The following is a 21,884-nucleotide window of genomic DNA, read 5'->3' as shown; positions in this document are numbered from 1 at the left end:
ATCGTGGCCTCACCATTGTGAGCTCAGCCGACCCCTGCCCTGCCAAGTGCCCGTGCACGCCGCGCTCTCTGAGCCTCACCTTCCCAGACGCACCGAGCACCAAGCCGCCAGCCTGCTAGTAGCCACGGCCTCGCTACCAGTCGCTGCTCCAAGCCGATCCGCCACGCCGTGTTCCACCGCGCCGAGCACCTCGCCGTGGCAGTCAAGCCTCGCCTTTTCTCATCGCAGACGCCATCGTCCTCCCTGCCTATGCCGTCCTGACCTCGCCGTGCGACTGCATGACCAGCGTGGCCATGGCGTCGACATGCCACGGCCACGACCGCGTCGCCATGAGCCACCGTCGCCTTCCTCTCCTTCGCCGAGCCACGCCAACCATGCTTCGCTGGCCTCTATGCCCCGCCTCTGTAGTACCCATCTCTAGGAGCTGCACCGCGTCGGGCTCCTTTACATGGTACCGCACACCACCACGAGGGCTTCGACAGGGCGCGTACACAGCGCTAACCGGCCACAGCAGAGCCCGCGGCCACGACCACCGATGCCGTCCTCGACCATGAAGCCGACCACGACGTGCCCCTGCTTCGACACGGAACCACGACCGGAGCTGCGACCTCGACCTTATTGGCCTTGCTGCCCTGCTACACCATGCTGGAGCGCCACCACTAGCCATGGCTGCGCCAAGCCTCAACCCCGTCTTGGCCACGGCAAGCATAAGCGCATACTGCAATGCCTCATCTTCACTGAATCCATGCCACCGCAACGCTGTGCTCTGTCTCCTCGTTCGAGCCGTGGACGCGTACATGGTCGCCGTCCCGCAGCACCTCCCCGCTAATCCGTGCCTTGCCCGAACAGCCGGTGAGCCACCAACGCCTATAACCCTTGCCTTTCTTTTCCATGTTCTTTTCGTACTTGTTGACCTTGATCATCAATATCATTTATCTACACTGTTATTTGATCTATCAATATCCATTGCCTATACATGATCATGATCTTTATTTATTCTATGCCTATGCCGTGCCTTCGTCGCCGGTCTATCTATCTTCTTGTGATTGCTATGGAGAAGTGCTACTCCACGTCGCGTCGTGTGTGGTCGGTTGTCGAGTCGTGGTTCGTTGTTGTGCCTTGTGGTCCTTCGTGGGTTGTTCGTGTGTCTTATGTGGACCGTGCCTTCGAGCCGGTTGGGAAACGTTGTGTTCGTCCATCTCGGTCGTGGGTTTACCCCGCCGTGGCCGTGGTGCCGAGCATAACTCGTTCCCTTGTGTTTCGTTGTCTTCGTAGTGCCATGATCGAAAGCTCCTACCTACGTCCCTAGGATGCAGTCACCATGGACTTGATATCGTTATCGATGCGGTTCTCATCCGCACCATTCGAGCCCTGTGAGACCTAATCTAGTGGGATATGAGATAGGGGACGACAATCGTGGTACCAGCGGGAGCCAACTCGTGTAGGTACAGCTTGTAGCCGCGAGTTCACCTCGCCATGACCATCGGGCTCTACCTCTCCTCTCTCGTTCTTGTCCTAACCACCTCGTATGTTTGTACCACCTCTACCACGGCGTTCCTTCAGGTCTAGCGATGACAACCACATCACTACGAGCCACAGGAATAGCCTTGTGCCGTTTAGTTGCACGGTTGTGATGCCCTATGAGTTGGTTTGGGTTGTGGATCGTGCCTCTTTTCGTCCAACTTTCGTCCGTTCCATGACAAGATGGTCGAAGGAGTGCGGGTTCCATTCTTTCTTCTTCCTCTCTTGTTCTAAATCCCCGTCGATCTAGTAAGATGTGGATTGAGCTTTTGGCTTGTTTGGTGTTTGTTGCTCTTTAGATTCCACTTTCCCGATTCCCGTCGTTGCCATGGCGAGTGGATCAGAGGAAGGTGAATCTTGTGTTCCCCTCTTTTGGTTCTCTCGTGCTTAAGCTCTTGTATGCTTGTACCTTCTTCGACCGTAGCATTTCTGTGGTTCTTGCGGTGACAACCGCACCGCTAAGAACCCTAGGGATGTCTTAGTGCATTTAGTGCACCTAGGTCGTGGTACCCTACAAGTAACTTGGACACTCGTGTTCTTTGTGTGTTGCTCCCCTCCAATGCCTCATCTCTTGCCATGGCGTGTGTATTGGAAGTAGACCGCCTCTCCTCTCTCTTCTCTTCTCTCCCCGTTCCACCCTCTCTTGGTTCTCGTCAAGTATAATGGTGTACGGATTGAGAGAGAACGGAACTTCTCCTACTCGTAGTCCTTTTGGTTCTCGACAGTCTCCATGGCGCAAGAATCGAAGACCGCGAGCTGTGGTGTTTGCTTGGAATGAGCTAGGGCCTATGCCATTTCTATTTAAGTTGTACCGGTCGACACGATCGACCCGGGAAGTACTGGCTAGGCTAAGACCTAAGTTTGTGCTTAGCAAATCACCACTTGCATTTCTTTGGCCCAGGGATCGGACATCCGCCGAGAGGGCTAAGTCATTTCCCCTTTTTGTGTTCTTCTGGTGTAGTTCTTCTACGCCTTGTTGCCTCTCTTTCCGCAGTCTTTCTAGGTTTAGTGGTCTGATAGCTCTTTCGCTTGTCGCTGTTTCGAGGTAGTCGCGTCAAGTATAGCGATGATCGGATCGGGACCGTTAGAGGAAGGACATGCGGGTGGAGGAAGTACCATGGAGGAGTATGACTACAAGTGCACCGAGGATCTCAGAAAAGACCTTTAACAGGTGTCCCACGTCCCACCCAACCTCGTAGAACCTATTAGACATGCTACAATGTAGATGCTAGTGCTTTACTTTTATGCAAATGAACTGTGATAGGTTGCATGGTAGATTGCTTGTGAGCCATTACCTTGTCGCAACCTATTCCCCTGCACACCCGCTGTTAGGCTAGACGCTCGCATTCTACTTACTGCTTTACTTTCACTACGCATTATACCTGTGATGTGATGCTTGGTGAAGGGATAACATGAGTGGATAAGGCACGTGGTGCCGATAACTTGGTAAAACTGGATAATGAACTTGGGGAGATCTTGGCGTGCGTCTTGGGTGTGTGGTGAGGGTTGAGTCTATCGGATAGGATCCTACGACGAGTCTTTGGGGCAAGTCATGCCGGTGGGGTGCGACCTGGGCATCCCTCGTGGGAGGTACCTGTGGCGGGTGCATGTGAGAGCAGACGGGGTGTTGGTTATCCCCGGTGGAGGTGCCGTCGAGGCACAGGGTGTTGGTTATCCCCTTGAGAAGATATCCTGTCTGGTCCCCCTAAGGACTGGTATGTCTTGAGAACCGGAATCATAGGACCCTTCGTGCACACCACTCGCTCCTGATGGGCGGGAGACGATTACCCGACTGACTAGGGCGGTGCCACTACTACTAGGTTGGAAGGTGATAGTGTAGGGAGGTACGGGCATGGGGGCCCACACCCTCCCAAGACAGCGTAGTGACCCTGGGGGCCCGGTACTACGTCTCACAGTCTCAGCGTTTCGGTGGACTCCGGGGTGGCCCAGGGCTGAGTGGTAGGGTGGTACCGTACCGGTTGGGAGGCAGTCGGCATCAGCCTAGGCGGGGCACCGCCGATGATGGTGATCTTGTGGATTTCCAGGTGTACACGCTCTGCAGAGTCGATCAATCTATACGTATAGCCGCGTCCGCGGATATGGACATTCCTATGACCTACGCTTCACTTGACTAGCAAGAGGAGTCCTTTCTACCTTCCCCCTGGGTTTTGGTGTTGGATCCGGCTTGGGCCGTTGAGGCAAGGTACGAGTGGGAGTCGACCTTGCCGCCTAGAGAGTGAGAGTGTGGTGAGATGTGTGTGATGGGATGGGTGAACGTGTGGATGAGATGGGTTAAAACTTGATGAACTATTATTATAAAACCTTGAACATGCATTGGGAAACCTACAGCCATATATAGGCTTTTTCATCTACCCTTGCATTCCACTTACCACAAAGCATACGCAAAAGCATAGGGTGGGAGACAGTGGCCAGTACAAATCGTACTGATAGATTTTGGACAGGTTTGGACGAAATCTACTAAGACCACGAGGACTTGGAATAGGAGTAGATGGTCTCGTGCCTACGCTCAAGTGTGGTTGAGAAGATGGAGTCTACGCCCGCTGACATTCTACGCCAACTCTGATGACTGTCGTAAAGGAGGAGCCTTCACCCGCTGATGCGCTACAACGACTCTGATGAAGATGTGTGTGCGTTTTCTCTAGATTAATCGATGTAATGGGTGTGCTAACCAGTGTTGTATAGCTTGTGTAAACTTGTAAATCTACGATGTATGACTATGATATCAGCTGATAATTGATAATGAGATGGATTGCTTTCGTGATCTACTACATTATAAATCGTATCTGTGGATTTTCCCTTCGAGGAAAATCGAGATCGTTTCAAATATAGAGAAAGAAAGAGGTGGTTCAGTTCTATGACTTTCGGTATTATAGCTCAAAGAAGATACGGAGGATCAGATTCTACGATATTGAGTTCTGGTTTCCACTCCTCAAAGAGCCTGGCACAAAATCATAGTTCTGGACCGTGACATAGGAGAGTTTCTTCAGGAGCTACTATGCTAGAGGGATAGCACTAGCAGACCAAAGGATACTTCTTTGAGAAAGCAACTGATATACCCATTCGGCCCCTCTTTGAGCGGTTCCCTGGCTTCGTTCACCTTTTTAGTGAGGTTGATTGGATTATGATAAGCTAGGTGCGTCAGTTCTATGCAATACTGTGGATTCATCCGGAGCATGACTTCATTGGTTTTATGCTCGATGGTCGGCCAGAGCGATTATACTATAACTGCCTACAATAACTCCTTGGGGTTGGCACTTCAGACAAGAAGCTCCACCAGATAGTCTATGGATATGCACTTCCTCCACGTCGTAGTAGGGCTAGAGGTACTTTTCCTATAGACCAGGTGATTCGGCCACTCTTCATGGAGCCCTTTGGCGATGACTCCTTGCGTACACTGAATAGACTGCGTCCAGAGGCTTACATTCTACACATGGCTCTGAGGAAGATAGTCCTACCTTGTGTTGGCAATAGGGAGTCATTGACTAGCTTACAATAGTGGCTACTATTATCAATATAGAGAGGCGAGCAGTATGACTTCTTACACTTTTTCCTGTCTAAGATTGAGGATGTGATAGCTAATTCTATCAGTACTAGATGGCAACACATGTACCCTCACATCATCAGCTATCTACTATGCTCGATTGACTCTGAAAGGAATGGGTTGTTGTACAACGAGTCGACCTATGAGGTTATGACCTACATGCTAGCAAGTCTGGACGATCATCATCGTGGACTATGTGCCCTTAGGTCTATTCAAGAGCTGTTACCATATAGGACAGAGAAAGACATAAAACAGTGGATGTAGCCCAAGAGCAGGTAGAGCACCAGTCTAGGATTGGAGGAATCTTGAATGTACGAATGCAAGATTCAGACTCCGATGACAACAACTACTGTTACCCTATGTTAGACGACCATGATGAGGGAGGGTCGTCCTTCGGTGGTGTGGCCGACAAAGAGATGGACGATGTTCTACCTACTACAGAGATGTTAGCCAAGTAGGCACCACCTCTAGTGTCTATTCAGCAACTGTTGGAGCTTGGACAGATACTTGTTAGGCTAGTTATCGGCCAGGAAAAAAACTAGAAGCGTATGGAATGATAAGAGATGTGTTTGAAAGCAAGTATTGATAAGCAAGCGGAGAGTGTTGTCCTTCTCAAAGAGTAGATGAGCCAGCAATCATCTTCTTTTGGTGAGGCCATCAACCAACAAGGCCAAAAAATCAACATGATGTGCAATGTGTTCACCGGTTGCTTTAATCAACTGTATAGTGCCATAGGGGTTAAGGCCCCTGACTTTTAGACACTTCAGTTGTAATGTGGTAGTTAGGTCAACCTCATTGCTAGTTATCTAACTAGTCCAAATAATACAACTATCAACAAAGAGTTACCAATTGCAACGCTACATAAGCAGAGTTTAGCTTTAGGTTCTGATTAGGTCGGTGATCCACCTTCTTCACCCCCTCAGGTCGAGGTTCATGCTGCCACGGAGGCATATACAGAGCCTCTCAGGGCTTCTCCAATTCTAGAGATACCTAAGCCAGCTTTAGGTCCTAATGAGGTAGGTGATCCACCTTCTTCGCCCCCTTAGGTCAAGGTGCAAGCCGCCACGAGGACACATACAGAGACTCAGGGCTTTTCCAACAACCGAGATGCCTGAACCTGCTAATGCTAGTATTACTACATTCAAACATAAGTAGAGTTTAGCTTCAGTTCATGAGGCAGTTGATCGACCTGCTCTTCCCAATTAGGTCGAGGGGCCAGATACTACGTGCGATGCCATAGGGGCACATATATAGCCTCCTAGGGCTTCCCCAATAATCATGGAGCCTGATGCGACCACCAAGCCTACTAATCCTAACATTGATAGAGCTGAGTCGACCCTAGGGTCTGATACTACTACTTTAGTTTATAGACCGGAGAGTCCACCATTCGTCTAGGTAACCACGTCACTAAGCATGATGAGACATTGGATTTGGACGATGAGTTTTTAGCATACTCACCATGTGAGATGCACTCACTAGGCGAGTTTGACCTCAACAGCACTGTGATGACTTTGATGCCTACTTCATCGTCATCACCACATTCTTCGGATGCGTAGTCACCTTGATTCCCTATCGAGGAAGGGGCATACAAGATATTAGTGATAGTTTGATTGTCGAAGGGAGGGATGCGGTAGAAGGTGAGGGAACGGAGGCATCAAAATTTGGATTTAGAACGATTCTTGATGTAATAATTGAAGTCTTGCTTATGACACAATGTCTATTTTATGGTTCTGTAATAAGTTGTACATGTTGAACCATTTTTATCACTATGTTGCCACTGTAAATTAAACCTAACATCTAAGTGTGATATGAGCGACATCTATCTAATCTGACTACCTTGTTGCAACTCAAGCCGTTTATTGGTATAAATTAACGCACACAGAATAATCCGCAAGCGCACGGATAATATACCAATGTAGATAACTAGCAATCCTAGTTTGTTGGGAGTATCCTAGTTTTATATCAAACTCAAGGAAACGTGTGTGAGAATAACTAAATCTAACTTAATCTAACTTCACAATTAGTGCTAGATAACAGGAGTATAAAGGACATCACAAAGGTTTTCTACTTCTAACTTCGGTAAGCTTTGTCTTCTATTGTTCAATTCTAGGGATATTACTAAAGAAAACATCAGCAAAGTATGTTCTCTATAGTAACAAGGTCATACTAGGCCTACAAACTAGAGGTGGACTACAAAGGATTCAATGAGGCTATAAGAGTCACACTCATGAGCTACCACCAATCCAGAAAGTAGGGTACATCCACGAGTAACCGAGTCTAAGCACCACGATTACATTACGAATACTACTTTAACCTAGGAGCTACAAGGGTTAAAGTACTCCAAAGAGAGTCGCAAACCTAAAGAATAATATGAATAAGATGCTTTCTTAAATTAGAAGTCGATTATAAGAGAATCTCATAACCAAGCTCAAAAAGAACTTAATTCCGCCAGGGTACAAGATGTACAGAGAGCACCGATAGGCCAACACTTCCTCAAAACTCTTCCCTCTTACTCTATCTCTCTATTTCTAATACAAGACTAGATCCTATTGAGGACTAATCTTCCCTTGATTGCTAGCTCTGATCCCAGTGGAAATATGAAATAGGGTTTCTGGCCCATAGGCTCTCAGGATCAAATGCATGCATTTTCTAGAGATGGGGGTACAGGTAGGTATATATAGGGGCCTTCAAGCATCCTAGACCCTTAGATCAAACTAACATAAAAAGACAGCATAGATGCAAACCTAAGGCGGTGGAGAATCAACATAGCAAGGAGGGACTGACAGGGTGGTGCCATAGGGCGATCGGCCTGATAGTGGGGCCGGTCGGCCCCACCTATCAGTGGCTCAAGCCCTGCTTTGGTGGAGTACCTCCTGGGGTCTTCTATAGTCATCCCACGTAGGTATCGCTGTGGAATTCTATGATTTCCTTTGACAAACAGATCCTCCTTGGCAGTTTTCTGATTAAATCCTACTGGAAACACAGATTTACCAAAACTCATGGAATTTGTTAGTTAAAACCCCTAAGTCTATGTTGGTGATCCATTTTAGTCATTTATACAAGGTATATTGATGGTTTGTGATGTATATTAACTACCGTCAACAAACTCCCCTACACTTAGACTTTTATTCATCCTCGATAAAAGGATGGATTACTTAAGACATAACCTTAGGACAAGACATCAACATAAAACCATTCCTGGTCATACATACTCTACAGGATTCAACATGTCTACCATGAAACTATGGGTGGTTGAAGAATGGAACAACTTGAAATAGATCACCATCTTCCTTCAGTCAAGTGAATTAGAGAAATATTTTAAGATTTTGAAAACATAACATAGCTTACCTTCTCCTCTTGTGGTACTCTCAAATCACTCAATATATATGTGGTATTTTTGGATCCTCACCAAGGTAATGATAACTTTGCCTTCTTTTTGCCTACTTCTAAAAGCTTATGTGGAGCTCAAGTAGGGATAAATACGAAAACATACTTGCATTGCATATATTATAAAGTCAAAACAAGGATCCAAGGAGAAAAATGTCATACTCTTAGATCAAGATGTGCATGTGTGTGCATGGATATATATATGGTGGCTAACATAATTCTACTATGCTCCTTGGAATATATCTCTCTTGTTTGAAACTTTGAAATACTTTTGTTGCAAGAAAACATGGGCTCTCTTATTCATCTTTCTTTTTCTCTCTTTTTTTAGGTGGGTATCAGAGTATCCAATGTTTTAAATATCTCGGACACTTGTTCATTTTGTCAATACTTTCTTTTTTTCTTTCACGAATAACTCTTGCATAGCACATGCCTCTTTTCTACAATTGAAACTTTTCAAGAGAGATACTTACAAGACTTAGAGCATTTATCCTAACAAACTTATTTTTGTGTCTATTCCCAGTGTAGGAGTAGAATATTTTTGGGTGGATGAAAAACATGTTGTTGCATACTCCTAGTGTAGGAGTAGCAGATATATGTGGAGTGTACGTGATCTTGATCTTGGGAGCATGATAAATTTCTCAACAAGGGTCACAAGGTTTGACCAAACTAAATACAATGACAAGTAGTATATGTAGAAGGTTTTCCTAGTCTATCATATCATGAATGGCTTTGGTAGGACATTACTTTACCACAAAGGAGAGGTGTAGCTATTCTTTTAACTTTTTGAAATAAAATTCTCCAATAACGAGATATCAAGAATCAAGTTCTCATTATTCTACTATATCTCATTCCACAACAAATTAAGTAACATGGGGTCCCTAATAATAAGTTCCCAACAGTAGCAAGACTTCCAGGAAATGTATTATGTGAGTCTATCCTTATGTCATGACTGAAATAATCTTTCCTCAAGTTTTAAAGTTGTTTATTAAAGAATTTTCAATTTGGTTCGAAACAGAAAGCGACACATGTGAAAATAGAACATATTGGACTCAAACATGACTGTGGATGAAGCGCGAGGTGAGGCAGAGCTATGATGGGCCGGCTAACCCATGTAGGAGATCGGGCGGCTTGCCCCAAAGCACAATCGGGTCCTGCTTTGGTCGACGTGGTTCTTGGTCTATTACTTCCTGAATTTCATGATTTTCGTGATCGGATTTCGTTCTATTGTCACCGTGTGCTTCCCCCACACCTGTTTCTTATTTACCTTTATGCACAACATGTGGAGACAAACAAATATACAGAATAGAGAGCAGGTAATAATAACATAATTTATTAATATCATAGGGCACTTTATTACACAACCAAATCTAAGCACAAACTTTAATTACTCTAACTTCTGAGCTAAGCAAAATGACCTAAACATTGACCTAATTGTGCCCTAATGATCCACAACCTAACTCTTAACTCTCATACTTCTCCTTGTTGCAATATAATGACTTAAGATCGCAAGCTCATATTCTAGGTTCTTGCGATAAACGTGCTCCTTATCTATCCTAAACTGCAGAGCGTGGGTATAATCAGTGAGAGTTTTGATCTTGTCATGTAGCATGGCAATGGTTGGCCATTGGTGCTTCTCATCATTTTCTAGATAGAGGGTGGTGCCCTCTTCTTCTTCTCCTTTGGTGGCATGACCTTGATTTGCTCAGGAATAGCACAAACACCATCAATGCTCAAGTGAGGCATGACCAACTTGTACTTCGCACACGTGATGTCTCCAAACTTGTTGGTCTTTATCCTGATCAGCGTCTCGTTCGCCCTTAGAGGAAGGAGGTTGTTCTCCTTCGGGACCTTAATCTTCGGCGCCTCCAGCTAGTGTGGCTTGTCTTGAAAAAGTAGACACAGCGGCAGCGGAGCGATCATTGGACAATAGATGGCTTGGGCAAAGTAGGATTGGTTGGAGGGAACAGGAGCTACTTCTCATGGTGGAATGATGCTGAGCGGTATAGGGGATGATCTCTCTACCGGCCATTGGAACTAGGGAGGTGGAGAGCTTAGGTGCTGCTAGAAGTAGAAGGCTTTGATGGAATGGCTATGGAGGCAAGCAGGGGCTTGTTTATATAGGGGAAAACTTGTAGCAGGGGTCAAGATATTATCCTATAGGGTTTCATAACGAAGGAAAAACGAATGCGGCAGAAAACTATGGGATAGTAGAGGGGAAGGTTCTAGAATACATGAGAGAATTGACCAGAGGTGAGGCGACTGACATGTGGACTGGCCGACTAAGAGGTGGGCCCGATCGGCCCCACATGTCATCTCCTTGTGGGGGTTTTTCTCATGGTGGTTTCTAATGCCTAACTAATCCCGAAAAAGATATTCGCACATTACAAAACATAAAGAGGATGGTAGTGGTGTAAATCTATAGAAAAATAAGAAAATCTACCTCTTCCAAATCCTCAAGTGGTTTTTCAGATTCTAGAAAGATCTTGAGACGATGATATCCAGGTACCAGCCATCAAGAAGCAGCACCAGCCAATAAGGATGATATCTAGGTAGTTCAGAGTTTATCTGAGCAAGCTCAAGGTGCTACTACGAATCAGATATAGTATAATCCTAGATCGTTAGTGCAGCATGTGTAACAGCCGACGGGGCAAGATCAGAGCCAGATGATTTTGGCACATCAGGCCACATACCGTCGTCAGCTCAAAAATAGCACCACCAATTCAAAGGATCCGTAGAGATATAGATCCTAATGTCTATAACCAGAGACTTCAAGCGGCAAGCCAGCAAAGGACCCAGCAGATAGAGATTCCACAGTGACATCATTATGGCACAGATTACAACACTCTTCACATGATTCCAAATCTAGGGTATCAAGGTACACGAGATTCAATCCATAGATGGGTCAACAGGTGTAGAGAAATCCAAATTCAAATGCTGATGAGTTGTTGCTGAGAGTGTCCGAGATGATGAAGAATCAGTTCAGTCTGAAGCCAAATGGGTTGACCTTCTCATACAAATGCCCATATCAAGAATGGTATGAATTGGTCGCTTTTTCTATAAATTACAAGCTCCAAAGTTTGCTAAGTTCACTAGCCAAGACAGCACAAGCACAATAGAACATGTCAGTCGGTATCTTACACAATTGGGCGAGGCATCCGTTGAAGATGCCCATTGAGTTCATTTCTTCTCCTTGTCACTATCAGGGCCTGCCTTCACTTGGTTTTCATCACTGCCAGTCAACTCCATTGCCAATTGGGCTGACCTAGAGAAGAAATTTCATACATATTTCTATACTGGGACTGGAGAAAAGAAGATTACCGATTTGACAACTATAAGGCAGAAAACTAATGAATCGGGCACTGAGTTTCTTAAGAGGTTCCGAGACCAGAAATGTGTGTTTCTCATTAAACTTGGCTGATGATCAGCTAGCTGCTTTGGCCGTTCAAGGGATGCTGCCAACATGGAAAGAAAAGCTGTGGGGACAAGAATTTGACAATTTGGGTCAATTGGCTCAACGAGTGGCAGCGCTCAATAGCCAATTCTAGAGTATACGCAGAGATACCCGATTCCAGAAAAATACCACAATGGTCAAAGCTTATAATCCATATTCAGTCGATGACAGCTATGAAGATAAAGAAGAGGTTGCCGCAGCTAAATGGAATTGGGGCAAAAAGATAGTAATGGTGTCAAATCCTTGGGGAAGAGGAGTCGAGGAGAGCTATAACTTTAACGTCACAAAATCAGACAAGCTCTTCGACTTCTTGCTTGAGAAGGGATAGATCAAGTTACCCGATAATCAAGTTATGTTGCCCCCTGATCAGTTGAAGAATAAGACGTTCTGCAAGTTTGATAATGCCACATCTCATTCTACTAATGAATGCAGAGTTTTCCAGCAGCATATACAGAGAGCTATTCAGTAAGGAAGGCTCAAATTTGATACGCCTCGAAAGATTAAAGTTGATAATAATCCTTTCCTAGAAGATCAAAACATGGTCAATGCTAGGCTGCTCAAAGGAAAGACTAAGGTCCTAACATCAACCAAATCAAGAGAAACTAGAACAGGCGATATAGAGATGCAAATATTGACTAACGAATACAAAGAAATTAAAAGACGTCGCGACAAGCAAAAGAGCCGATATGAGCAGGGAGAAACGCCAAAAGATGGGACGACAAAGCCGCGAGTAACATCTCGAATTCTATTGAATAAATGGCAGCGGCAGAAGGAAAAGGATTATCAGCGTTGGTTAGAAGAGGAAGAATACCAGCGTCAATAGGAAAAAGAGAGGTATGAAAGAAAGCAAGCTGAATCACATTGGAATTATCCTTTCTTTAGACATTGCTGAAACGAAGGTTTGAAATTGCCTACCAAAAATAACTATCCAGAGTGTAGCGATCAATATTGGGAGTTTAGGCAATCTCAAGCCAACCACCGGTCTATCCATGCTCAAGATACGTATCATCATAATAACATGGATCGGCGCTTAAAAAATGGAAGTGTTCATGGTTGGCTTGGAAAATGAGTTGTTGATCAAAACTGGGCTGATTATAAAAGTAATAAAGAAGAATGTGTTTGGCAGGAAGGCCAATGGTGTCCAGGAGGTCTGACAAGAAATCAGAAGATAAGAGTGCAATGCCTAAGGAATAGAGAGTTGAAACAGGCTCAAGCATCCGATAAACCTCAAGTATGGCATGCTAAGAAAACAGCTGATAAAAGACAACCATCGGCTAATATTCAAATGGTTTTTTTTGTTGCCGTCAGAGTTCAGAGCTCCAGCAGATCAAGAAGTTTACTCAGATTTTGATGAATCAGAGTATGAGGAGATAGTTGCCAAGTTGATAGTTATACAACAGGCAATATTTGATAAACTAGTCAACCGTCGGCACTTAAAGGCTTTATATGTAAAAGGTTTTGTTGATAGGAAGCCAATGAATAAGATGTTGGTGGACGGAGGCGCGTTTGTCAATCTCATGCCTTACACCACTTTTCATAAACTTGGCAAGGGACCAGGAGATTTGATTGAAACCGACATGATGCTTAAGGACTTTGGGGGTAATGCGTCTAAGACCTAGGGGGCAATGAACGTCGAACTGACAATTGGGAGTAAGACTCTGCTCACCACGTTCTTCATCATCAATGGAAAAGGGTCATACCGTTTACTCCTTTGTCGTGACTAGATTCATGCAAACTATTGTGTGTCATAGACCATGTACTAGTGTTTGATTCAATGGCATGGAGATGATGTTGAGCTGGTTCGTGCTGATGTTTGCCATCCATTTGTTATAAACTGATTTAAACCTCCTAATCAAGATTTCCTTATACACAGGCACTCAATCTTCCAGCCCTGAGTTACTCTTTCAATCTTGATGAAAATGAAATCAGTTCGTCAGTCACTTCCTCTAAGAAAACCTTGCCAGAAGAGACCAAATATCAGCTAAGAGATGTTCTGCCAATGTTTGAGAAGAATATAGCCGATTTGGTCCAAGACACTGATCCAATGCAGTCTTCTTGGCCATCAAGGGTAATCCATCCCCAGCTCTCTTCAAAGTCTTGTCTCCTTTTTCTATCTTTGAAGATCAGGTCCTAAAGGTGAAACAGGCTCAGAGGAATCTGTTTGATCGTGAAACTTTATTGGCCAAAGGGAACTCTAATAGGCAAGAGGCTAAATTACTATCACAGTCGATTGATCACTTGAAAAACTCCTCGCTTAGTATTGACCTAGAATTGTCTCAACTGGAAGCTAGGCGTGCAAAACTTGAGAAGGAACTAGAAAACGTGAAGACGGCCATTGATCGTTATAAGACCACCTGGCTCAAATACCTGATGCCATTCAAAAAAACAGAAACTGCTGGCCAAAGTTAGAGAAGGCAGAGCCATCCGAAGTAGCCTCGAGAGCATTCCTGGATCAACCGAAGAAGATAAACAATAGATCGCAGAAGCTGATGGTATTCGGCTAGAAGTGTTGAAAGCGATCTAGGATGTTCTAGACTTGTAATCCATGTATCAACATATGTCTTGTGTAGAACCAATGACAACCACACTTTCCGTTGTCTCACTGTGTTTTTCTTTGTTCCGGCTAAAGAGCCGATTTTGAAAATAGTCGATTCCAGACTCCCGATCTTCATCCCATTTAGGTCTGAAGACAAGGCCTTTATTAAGAGAGCCCCTTGATCTTCTGTCTTTAGTCGCCCCACGCCGTATTCCCTTCGGTATTAGTGAAGTGGTGCTTCGCTTTCTATTGATTGTGGTTGCATTTTGCATGTCCTGAGGCATCTACCTCTTCGCCCCGTGGCTTCAAATACCAGGCGAGGGCTCCGACCTCGAACACATCTGCACTCGCAACCGCTCCTGTTCCTTTGCACTTCTCCTCCCTCATAGAACTCTGTAGCGGCCTTCCTCCCTTCTCATAGATCTGATCAATTTCATGGCCGGCGAGGACAACCGCGGCAAGCGTGCAGTGGAGGTCCCGGAGGAGAATATGCCAGTGAACCAGCGCCTCTGACGCACGAGGTGAGATTGACATCTTCTGCTTGTGACGACAAACTGTTCTGATTTGTCTATAGATTTATTTTGAATGATAGTCTAGATCCTCTTCCTAGGGCCGGCGAGCCCACTGACGTTGCATCTTCTACGCCGACCTAGTCGTCGGATTCTTCCGACTCATACAACGGCGACGATGCCCAGCGTTTCCTTCACGGGTGGAGGGCAGCTCAGAGCCGCTATGCCAAGGCGACTTGGGAAAATGGCCAGCTCAATATCCATCTCGGGGTCTCTCAGGCTACCCTTCATGCGGCCGAGGAGGAGGCCAGTGCTGTTCAAACGCGGCTAGCTGAGTCTAACGCCGCGGTGGCGGGTAAGATGAATTCCATGAATGCTTCTATTCTAATTTCCACTGTCTTTATTTTGATAGTGCTTCTGTTTTCTGTGATCGTCAGCCCTAACAGTGCAGTTAGAGTCCCTCCAACTGGCGGCGAACACAACTGCGGACGCCGTCAATGCTTGGGGTCCCCTCATTAATGCTTGCCTCCAAGACATTCTGACCCACGTTCAGGAAATCTCCCTCCACGACGATCGTCATGGCACGTCAGTAGCTTTGACTGCGGCGCAAGTCCAAACCAGGTATGAGCTCCACGCCATGGAGACTGGCTTCTCGATGGGCGACGGCCCCGAGGAGCATGAGGATTTGCTAGAAGAATTCGTCGTAGTTTGTGGACATCACATCTGCTCAGGATGTGGTGAACAAGGTCTTTGATTAGTTTGTATTTAGGGTAAATCGATGAACAAAAACTCATGTTCTTCTATGACTGTGTCTTAGTGCAACGCCCTTGTCTATGTCATGATTGTCTTCGTTTTCGCTTTTGCTCTATAAGCGATACATATCATATCAGCTTTTACATCTTCAGGTTTATTTTTGAACTAGAGGCGATAGCCTTCTGGTATCGGCTATTAGAGCCGACGACTACACCAATCGACTGTCAGGTGTTGATCACACGCTAGGATAATACCCCTTCAAATATTTTTTCATTGATTGCTATTAACAGGTTGCACCAAAACTCTCCAGACCAAAGGTTAAATGATCGATCGATCCAGAGCAAGCATCTCATCAAGCGCAACAAAACTTCCTTTAAGAAATCTATCAACTCTGACTCGCACTTAGGATTCCATTTAGTGTTCATATACGTCGGCATAAACCCATATTCAGAACCAATGCTTATTTCCCTTAATCCAACGGTCGACGCGAAGCCATGATTACTAACTAAAACAAACCCTCAGAGCCGATTGCTTGGATCGGCTGTTGACCTTCATTGCTGATTTTAATGAAGCCTCCTTCCCATAACTTGTCAGAAAAGCATTCGAAGTCTGCTAACTCCCAAAAGACTGGATCGGTTGTTGCGATACTTATAGACTCATCAGCGTGAACTAGTTCGACATCATCTCCATGCCATTGAATCAAACAATGATGCATGGTCGATGGTACACAACAGTTCGCATGAATCCAATTACGACCAAGGAGCAAATTATACGACCCTTTTCCATCGATGACGAAGAATGTGCTAAACAGAGCCTTACTCCTAATTGTTAGTTTGACGTTCATTGCCCCCTGGGTCTTAGATGCATTACCCCCAAAGTCCTTAAGCATCATGTCAGTCTCAATCAGATCTCTTGGTCCCTTGCCAAGCTTGCGAAAAGTGGTGTAAGGCATGAGATTGACAGAAGCACCTCCGTCCACCGTCTTGTTCATCGGCTTCGCATCAACCAAACCTTATACATATAAAGCCTTTAAGTGCCGATGCTTGACTGATTTATCGAATATAGCCTGTTGTATAACCATCAGCTTGGCAACTATCTCTTCATACTCCGATTTATCGAAATCCAAATAAACTTCTTGATCTGCCGGAGCTCTGAACTCTAATGGCAACAGAAAAGCCATTTGAATATCGACCGATGGTTGCCTTCTATCGGCTATTTGCTTAGTACGCCATCCTTGAGGTTTACTGGATGCCTGAGCCTGTTCCAACTCTCTATTCCTTAGGCATTGCACCCTTCTCTTCTGGCTTCTTGTTAAACCTCCAGGACACCATTGGCCTTCCTGTCAAACATATTCTCTCTCGTTGTGTTCTTCTTCATAATCAGCCCAGTCTTGATCAACAACTCTTTTTCCAAACCGATTATGAACATTTCCATTTTTTAAGCGTCGATCCATGTTATTATGATGATACGCATCTTGAGTATGGATAGACCGGCAGTTGGCTTGAGATTGCCTAAACTCCCAATATTGATCGCTGCACTCTGGACAGTTATTCCTGGTAGACAACTTCAAACCTTCGTTCCAGCAATGTCTGAAGAAAGGACAATTCCAATGTGATTCAGCTTGTTTTCTTTCTTTTTCTTGCTGACGCTGGAATTCTTGCTTTTCTAACTAACGCTGATAATCATTTTCCTTCTACCGCTGCCATTTATTCAATAGAATTCGAGATGTAACTCGCGGCTTTGTTGCCCCTTCTTTTGACGTTTCTCCCTGCTCATATCGGCTCTTTTGCTTATCGCGACGGGCTAATTTCTCTGTATTCGTCAGCCGATATGTGCATCTCAGGATCGACCGTTCTAGCTCCTCTTAATTTGGTTGATGTTAGGACCTTAGTCTTTCCTTTGAACAGCCTAGCATCGACCATATTTTGATCTCCTAGAAAAGGATTATCGTCAACTTTTATTTTCCGATGTATATCAAATTTGAGTCTTTCTTGCTGAATGGCCCTCTATATATGGTGTCAGAAAATTTTATATTCATTAGTGGAATGAGAAGTAGCATTATCGAACTTGCAGAACTTCTTATTCTTCAACTGATCAGGGGACAATATAACATGATTATCGGGCAGCTTGATCTGCCCCTTCTCAAGCAACAAATCGAAGAGCTTGTCTGAGTTTATAACATTAAAGTCATAGTTCTCCTCGACTCCTCTTCCCTAAGTATTTGGTACCATTACTATTCTTTTGCCCCAATTCCATTTAGCTGCGGCAACCTCTTCTTCATCTTCATAGCCGTCATCGATTGAGTATGGATTATAAGCTTCGGCCACTGTGGTATTCCTCTAGAATCAGGTATCTCTGCGTATACTCTGGAATGGACTATTGAGCACCGCCAATCGTTGAGCCAATTGACCTAGGTTGTCAAATTCTTGTCCTAGCAGTTTTTCTTTCCATGTTGGTAGCATTCCTTGAACGGGCAAAACAACTAGCTGATCATCAGCCAAATTTAATGAGAAGCACAAATTCCTAGTCTCTCGAAACCTCTGAAGAAACTCAGTGCCCAATTCATTAGTTTTATGCCTTATAGTTATCAAATCGATGATCTTCTTTTCTCCAGTCCTAGTATAGAAACATGTATGAAATTTCTTCTCGAGGTCTGTCCAATTGACAATGGAGTTGACTGACAGTGATGAAAACCAAGTGAAGGCTAACCCTGACATGGACAGGAAGAAGAAACAAACTCGATGGGCCTCTTCAACGGATGCTTCGCCCAACTGTGTAAGATACCGACTGACATGTTCTATTATGCTTGTGTTGTCTTGGCCAATGAACTTAGCAAACTCTAGAAGCCTATAATTTGTAGGAAGAGTGACCAAATCATACCATTCTGGATATGGGCGTTTGTACGAGAAGGTCAACCCATTTGGCTTCAGATCAAACTGATTCTTCATCATCTCGGTCACCTTTAGCAACAACTTGTCATCATGTGAATTTAGATTTCTTTACCCTTGCTGACCCATCTATGGATTAAAATCCCGTGTGCCTTTATACCCTGAATTCGAAATCATGTGAAGGATGTTATAATCTATGTCATAATAATACACATGTGGAATCTCTATTTGCTGGGTCCTTTGCTGGTTTGCTGATTGAAGTCTCTTATTATGACATTAGAATCTATATCTCTACGAATCATTTGAATTGATGGTGCTATTTTCTGAGCCGACGACGGTATGTGGCCTGATGTGCCAAAATTAATCATCTGGTTCTAACCTTGCCCCGCCGGCAGTTGCACATGTTGCACTGACGATCTAGGATTATACTGTATCTAATTTATAGTAACACCTTAAGCTTGTTCAGATGAACTCTAAAATGCCTGGACAACATCATTACCAGCTGGTGCTGCTTCTTGATGGCTACTACCGATTTGATTAGTCCCTTGAGTCAACAAATGTGGAATAATGTAATAATTCGGTCCAACCTGATCAACTAAAAACCCATGAAACACCTCTTTCATGGTGTTATGGAATATGTTCAAGAAAATTTTATTATGGTTCGATATGACATCATGAACAGACTTGTTTATAGCTTTCGTGAAGAAACGTCTGTCTTTAGTCTCATCTGCATCTGTCTGCCCTTGTAATAGAACTTTAGGCATTGAATATTTCTGAACAATTGTATTATCACGTGTTTTGGTATAGGACAATAAACACTTGTTATGAAATTCTTCTATAGCTTTGTCAGCGACATCTTTATCTCCATTAGGTAAGTCTTCATAATATATCATAAGGATGTCGTTGTTGTTGTAAACGACATGATGATTGTGGGGTCCCACCGGGCGTGATAGAACGTGTGTCAGCACGAAATTTCGTCCTGTGTCGAGGGCACACAAGCAAGCCAGAAGAGTTCGCTCGATGAAGCTGAGGATCCACCAAGCTTTAACGCAGGAATTATCGATCCTACGCACTCCACCCGAGACGTGCCAGTCAATTTGACACTGCAATTGACAAGGAGAGAAAGGTAATCAGTAATTTAAGACGGAACATGTCGATGTTGCTAGACAGTCCCGAATGTGCGGCTTTGACAGCTGATGTGGAAGAAAATCGACTAAATAGTCTATTCCAGCATGCTCATTAGAATAAATCAGTTAAAGCTCATGGGGTTGCGAAAAAAAAATTAGTTATCATTCAGGATGAACATCGTTATTTAGACAAATATTAGTCAATGGCAATAGAATGTCAACAATAATCATTCTATGCTAAGTCAATGACTGCAAGTAACTGAATCCCTTTTTATATAAAAGAAGCAGCTCATCATCATTTAACCATTTAATAGAGATAAATCTAATGAACATATTATATCTTATCTATCGTTATGACCAATGGGGCATGAGACAGAATCATGCAGGTCGTAGAAACAGCGATAAATTCAACGATCCTAACTTATTACTAATATCAGTAGGACATGAGACAGAATCAAGTAGGCCGTAATACAATAATAAGATCATAGGGCTAACACATCTTTCAACCTATTTTTACTTCAACAATCTCATGACGTGAACTGCATATGTGAAAGCACTCGATATCGGTTAAAACAACCGATTCAGGCATAGCGCATAGTTAAAGTCGTACTCTATCAGGAACAGATCTACCAAATAACGATCCCCACTCCACGGTGCTAATAGTGGGGTGTGAGGCAGAATCACATAGACCGTGATAACGGGCCATGGAACAATTTTCGTTAGCCAATAGATCTATTCAAGACCAGACATATCTTAACCGTACACTATGCATGATCAAGATTGACATAAAATAGCCGATAAAACATAACTCGTCGTTTAAGATGCAGATTAGATCAGTTTAGATTAACAAACAATGAGTTAAACAGGATATAAGGTCAATCTAGATCAATTCCAATCGGGCGAAGTGATATTGCTGTTATTAAATAAATAATGAAAGCAATAAGCAATATCAGTAACTTAATAAATCTATCGAAGGAACGTCACCCTTAGAGCCGATAACTTGACCTTAATCTAGTTCGAGCAGTGGAGGTCGACCGGATCAATGCAGTCATACTTGAACTAAACAAGAGTCGATAACTAGCTTATACCAAAGTCGCAGTGGAGGTCGGTCGGATCGATGCAGCCGTACGAATAGAAGTATAAGCCATGACGGTACTTACAGACAAGCTGGAGGTCGACCGAACCGATGCAGCCCTGCTCGCTGAAGAACTCGCCGAGATCTACTCTACTCCTACTCCTAAGGGGTAGCCGGAGCCGAAAAAATTAACTTGTATTTGATTGATTGTGTGTCCTCTTACAATAGCTGGGGTCCGATATTTATACCTGGAGCTTAATCATGAATCCTACTCGACTACGACTTATTACAATCTTCGGCATAGAAGAAAATATTCCTAATTTAAGATAACTTGGACCCTAATCTTTTCCTTTTTGTAGAGTCTGATATGCAATTTCCTGGTGCCAACCATAGCTCATCATCGCTATCTGCTAACGTCATCCAAAGAGATCTGATTCCAGAGTCGTATCTGAATCAGCTGATATCGATCCTTATGCAATCGACTCCTTGATCGACATAATTTTGGAAGCTTCGAGTTCCCACGTTTTTGTCTCCAAATTTTGGTGTAAACACTGACCCTACTCCTTATTAAATTCTTCAACGTGCCCAGTCGCCGTTCTATTGGGTACATACATCCGTACTATACGGTCCCTCTAAAAAGTGCATCGTCAGGTAGATGGACAGTCAAGTGCACCATAACATCAAAAAAGGCTGGTGAAAAAATCTTCTAAAGCTTGCATAAGATTAGTGGGATGTCCCATTTCAGCTTTTTCATGACTTCTTTCCGAAGAGTTCTACTACACAGTTGCCTGAAGAAGTTCCCAAGTTCTAAAACAGCTTCATATACATCTTTAGGAACAAAACCTCTTAAGCCTGCAGGTATGATCCTCTAGAGAAGGGCATGGCAAGTATGCATTTTCAGCTTGCCAACTACCTTGGTACCATCTGCACTTATGGATTTTGCTAGGTTGGCCACATAACCATCTAGAAACTTGACACCCTTACGGAACTTGCAAAATTCTACTCTGTGTTTTTTCGTCATGACATAGTGAGCTTCCGGAAATTTAAGCGAGGTGCCTTGTAGCACGCCGTGATA

General features: G+C 44.1%; 1 protein-coding gene across 3 annotated transcripts in view; it reads right to left on the bottom strand.

Annotated features, from left to right (window-relative positions):
* The window catches only part of LOC136494788 (uncharacterized), a 79,864-nt gene that overhangs the window by 32,152 nt on the left and 25,828 nt on the right, over positions 1-21,884 (bottom strand). For 2 of the 3 annotated variants that reach the window (XM_066490972.1, XM_066490973.1), the window contains exon 5: positions 19,378-19,710. The exons of the other annotated variant lie outside the window; for it this stretch is intronic. In XM_066490972.1, the coding sequence (XP_066347069.1) occupies positions 19,700-19,710 (11 nt within the window). In that variant the 3' untranslated portion in view covers positions 19,378-19,699. Of the gene's footprint in view, positions 1-19,377; positions 19,711-21,884 lie in introns of those variants that run through there. 3 annotated transcript variants of the gene reach the window in all.

Source organism: Miscanthus floridulus, chromosome 11, assembly GCF_019320115.1.
Source record: "Miscanthus floridulus cultivar M001 chromosome 11, ASM1932011v1, whole genome shotgun sequence".
Classification (NCBI taxonomy): domain Eukaryota; kingdom Viridiplantae; phylum Streptophyta; class Magnoliopsida; order Poales; family Poaceae; genus Miscanthus; species Miscanthus floridulus.
This window is presented reverse-complemented; position numbering and strand designations above follow the sequence as displayed.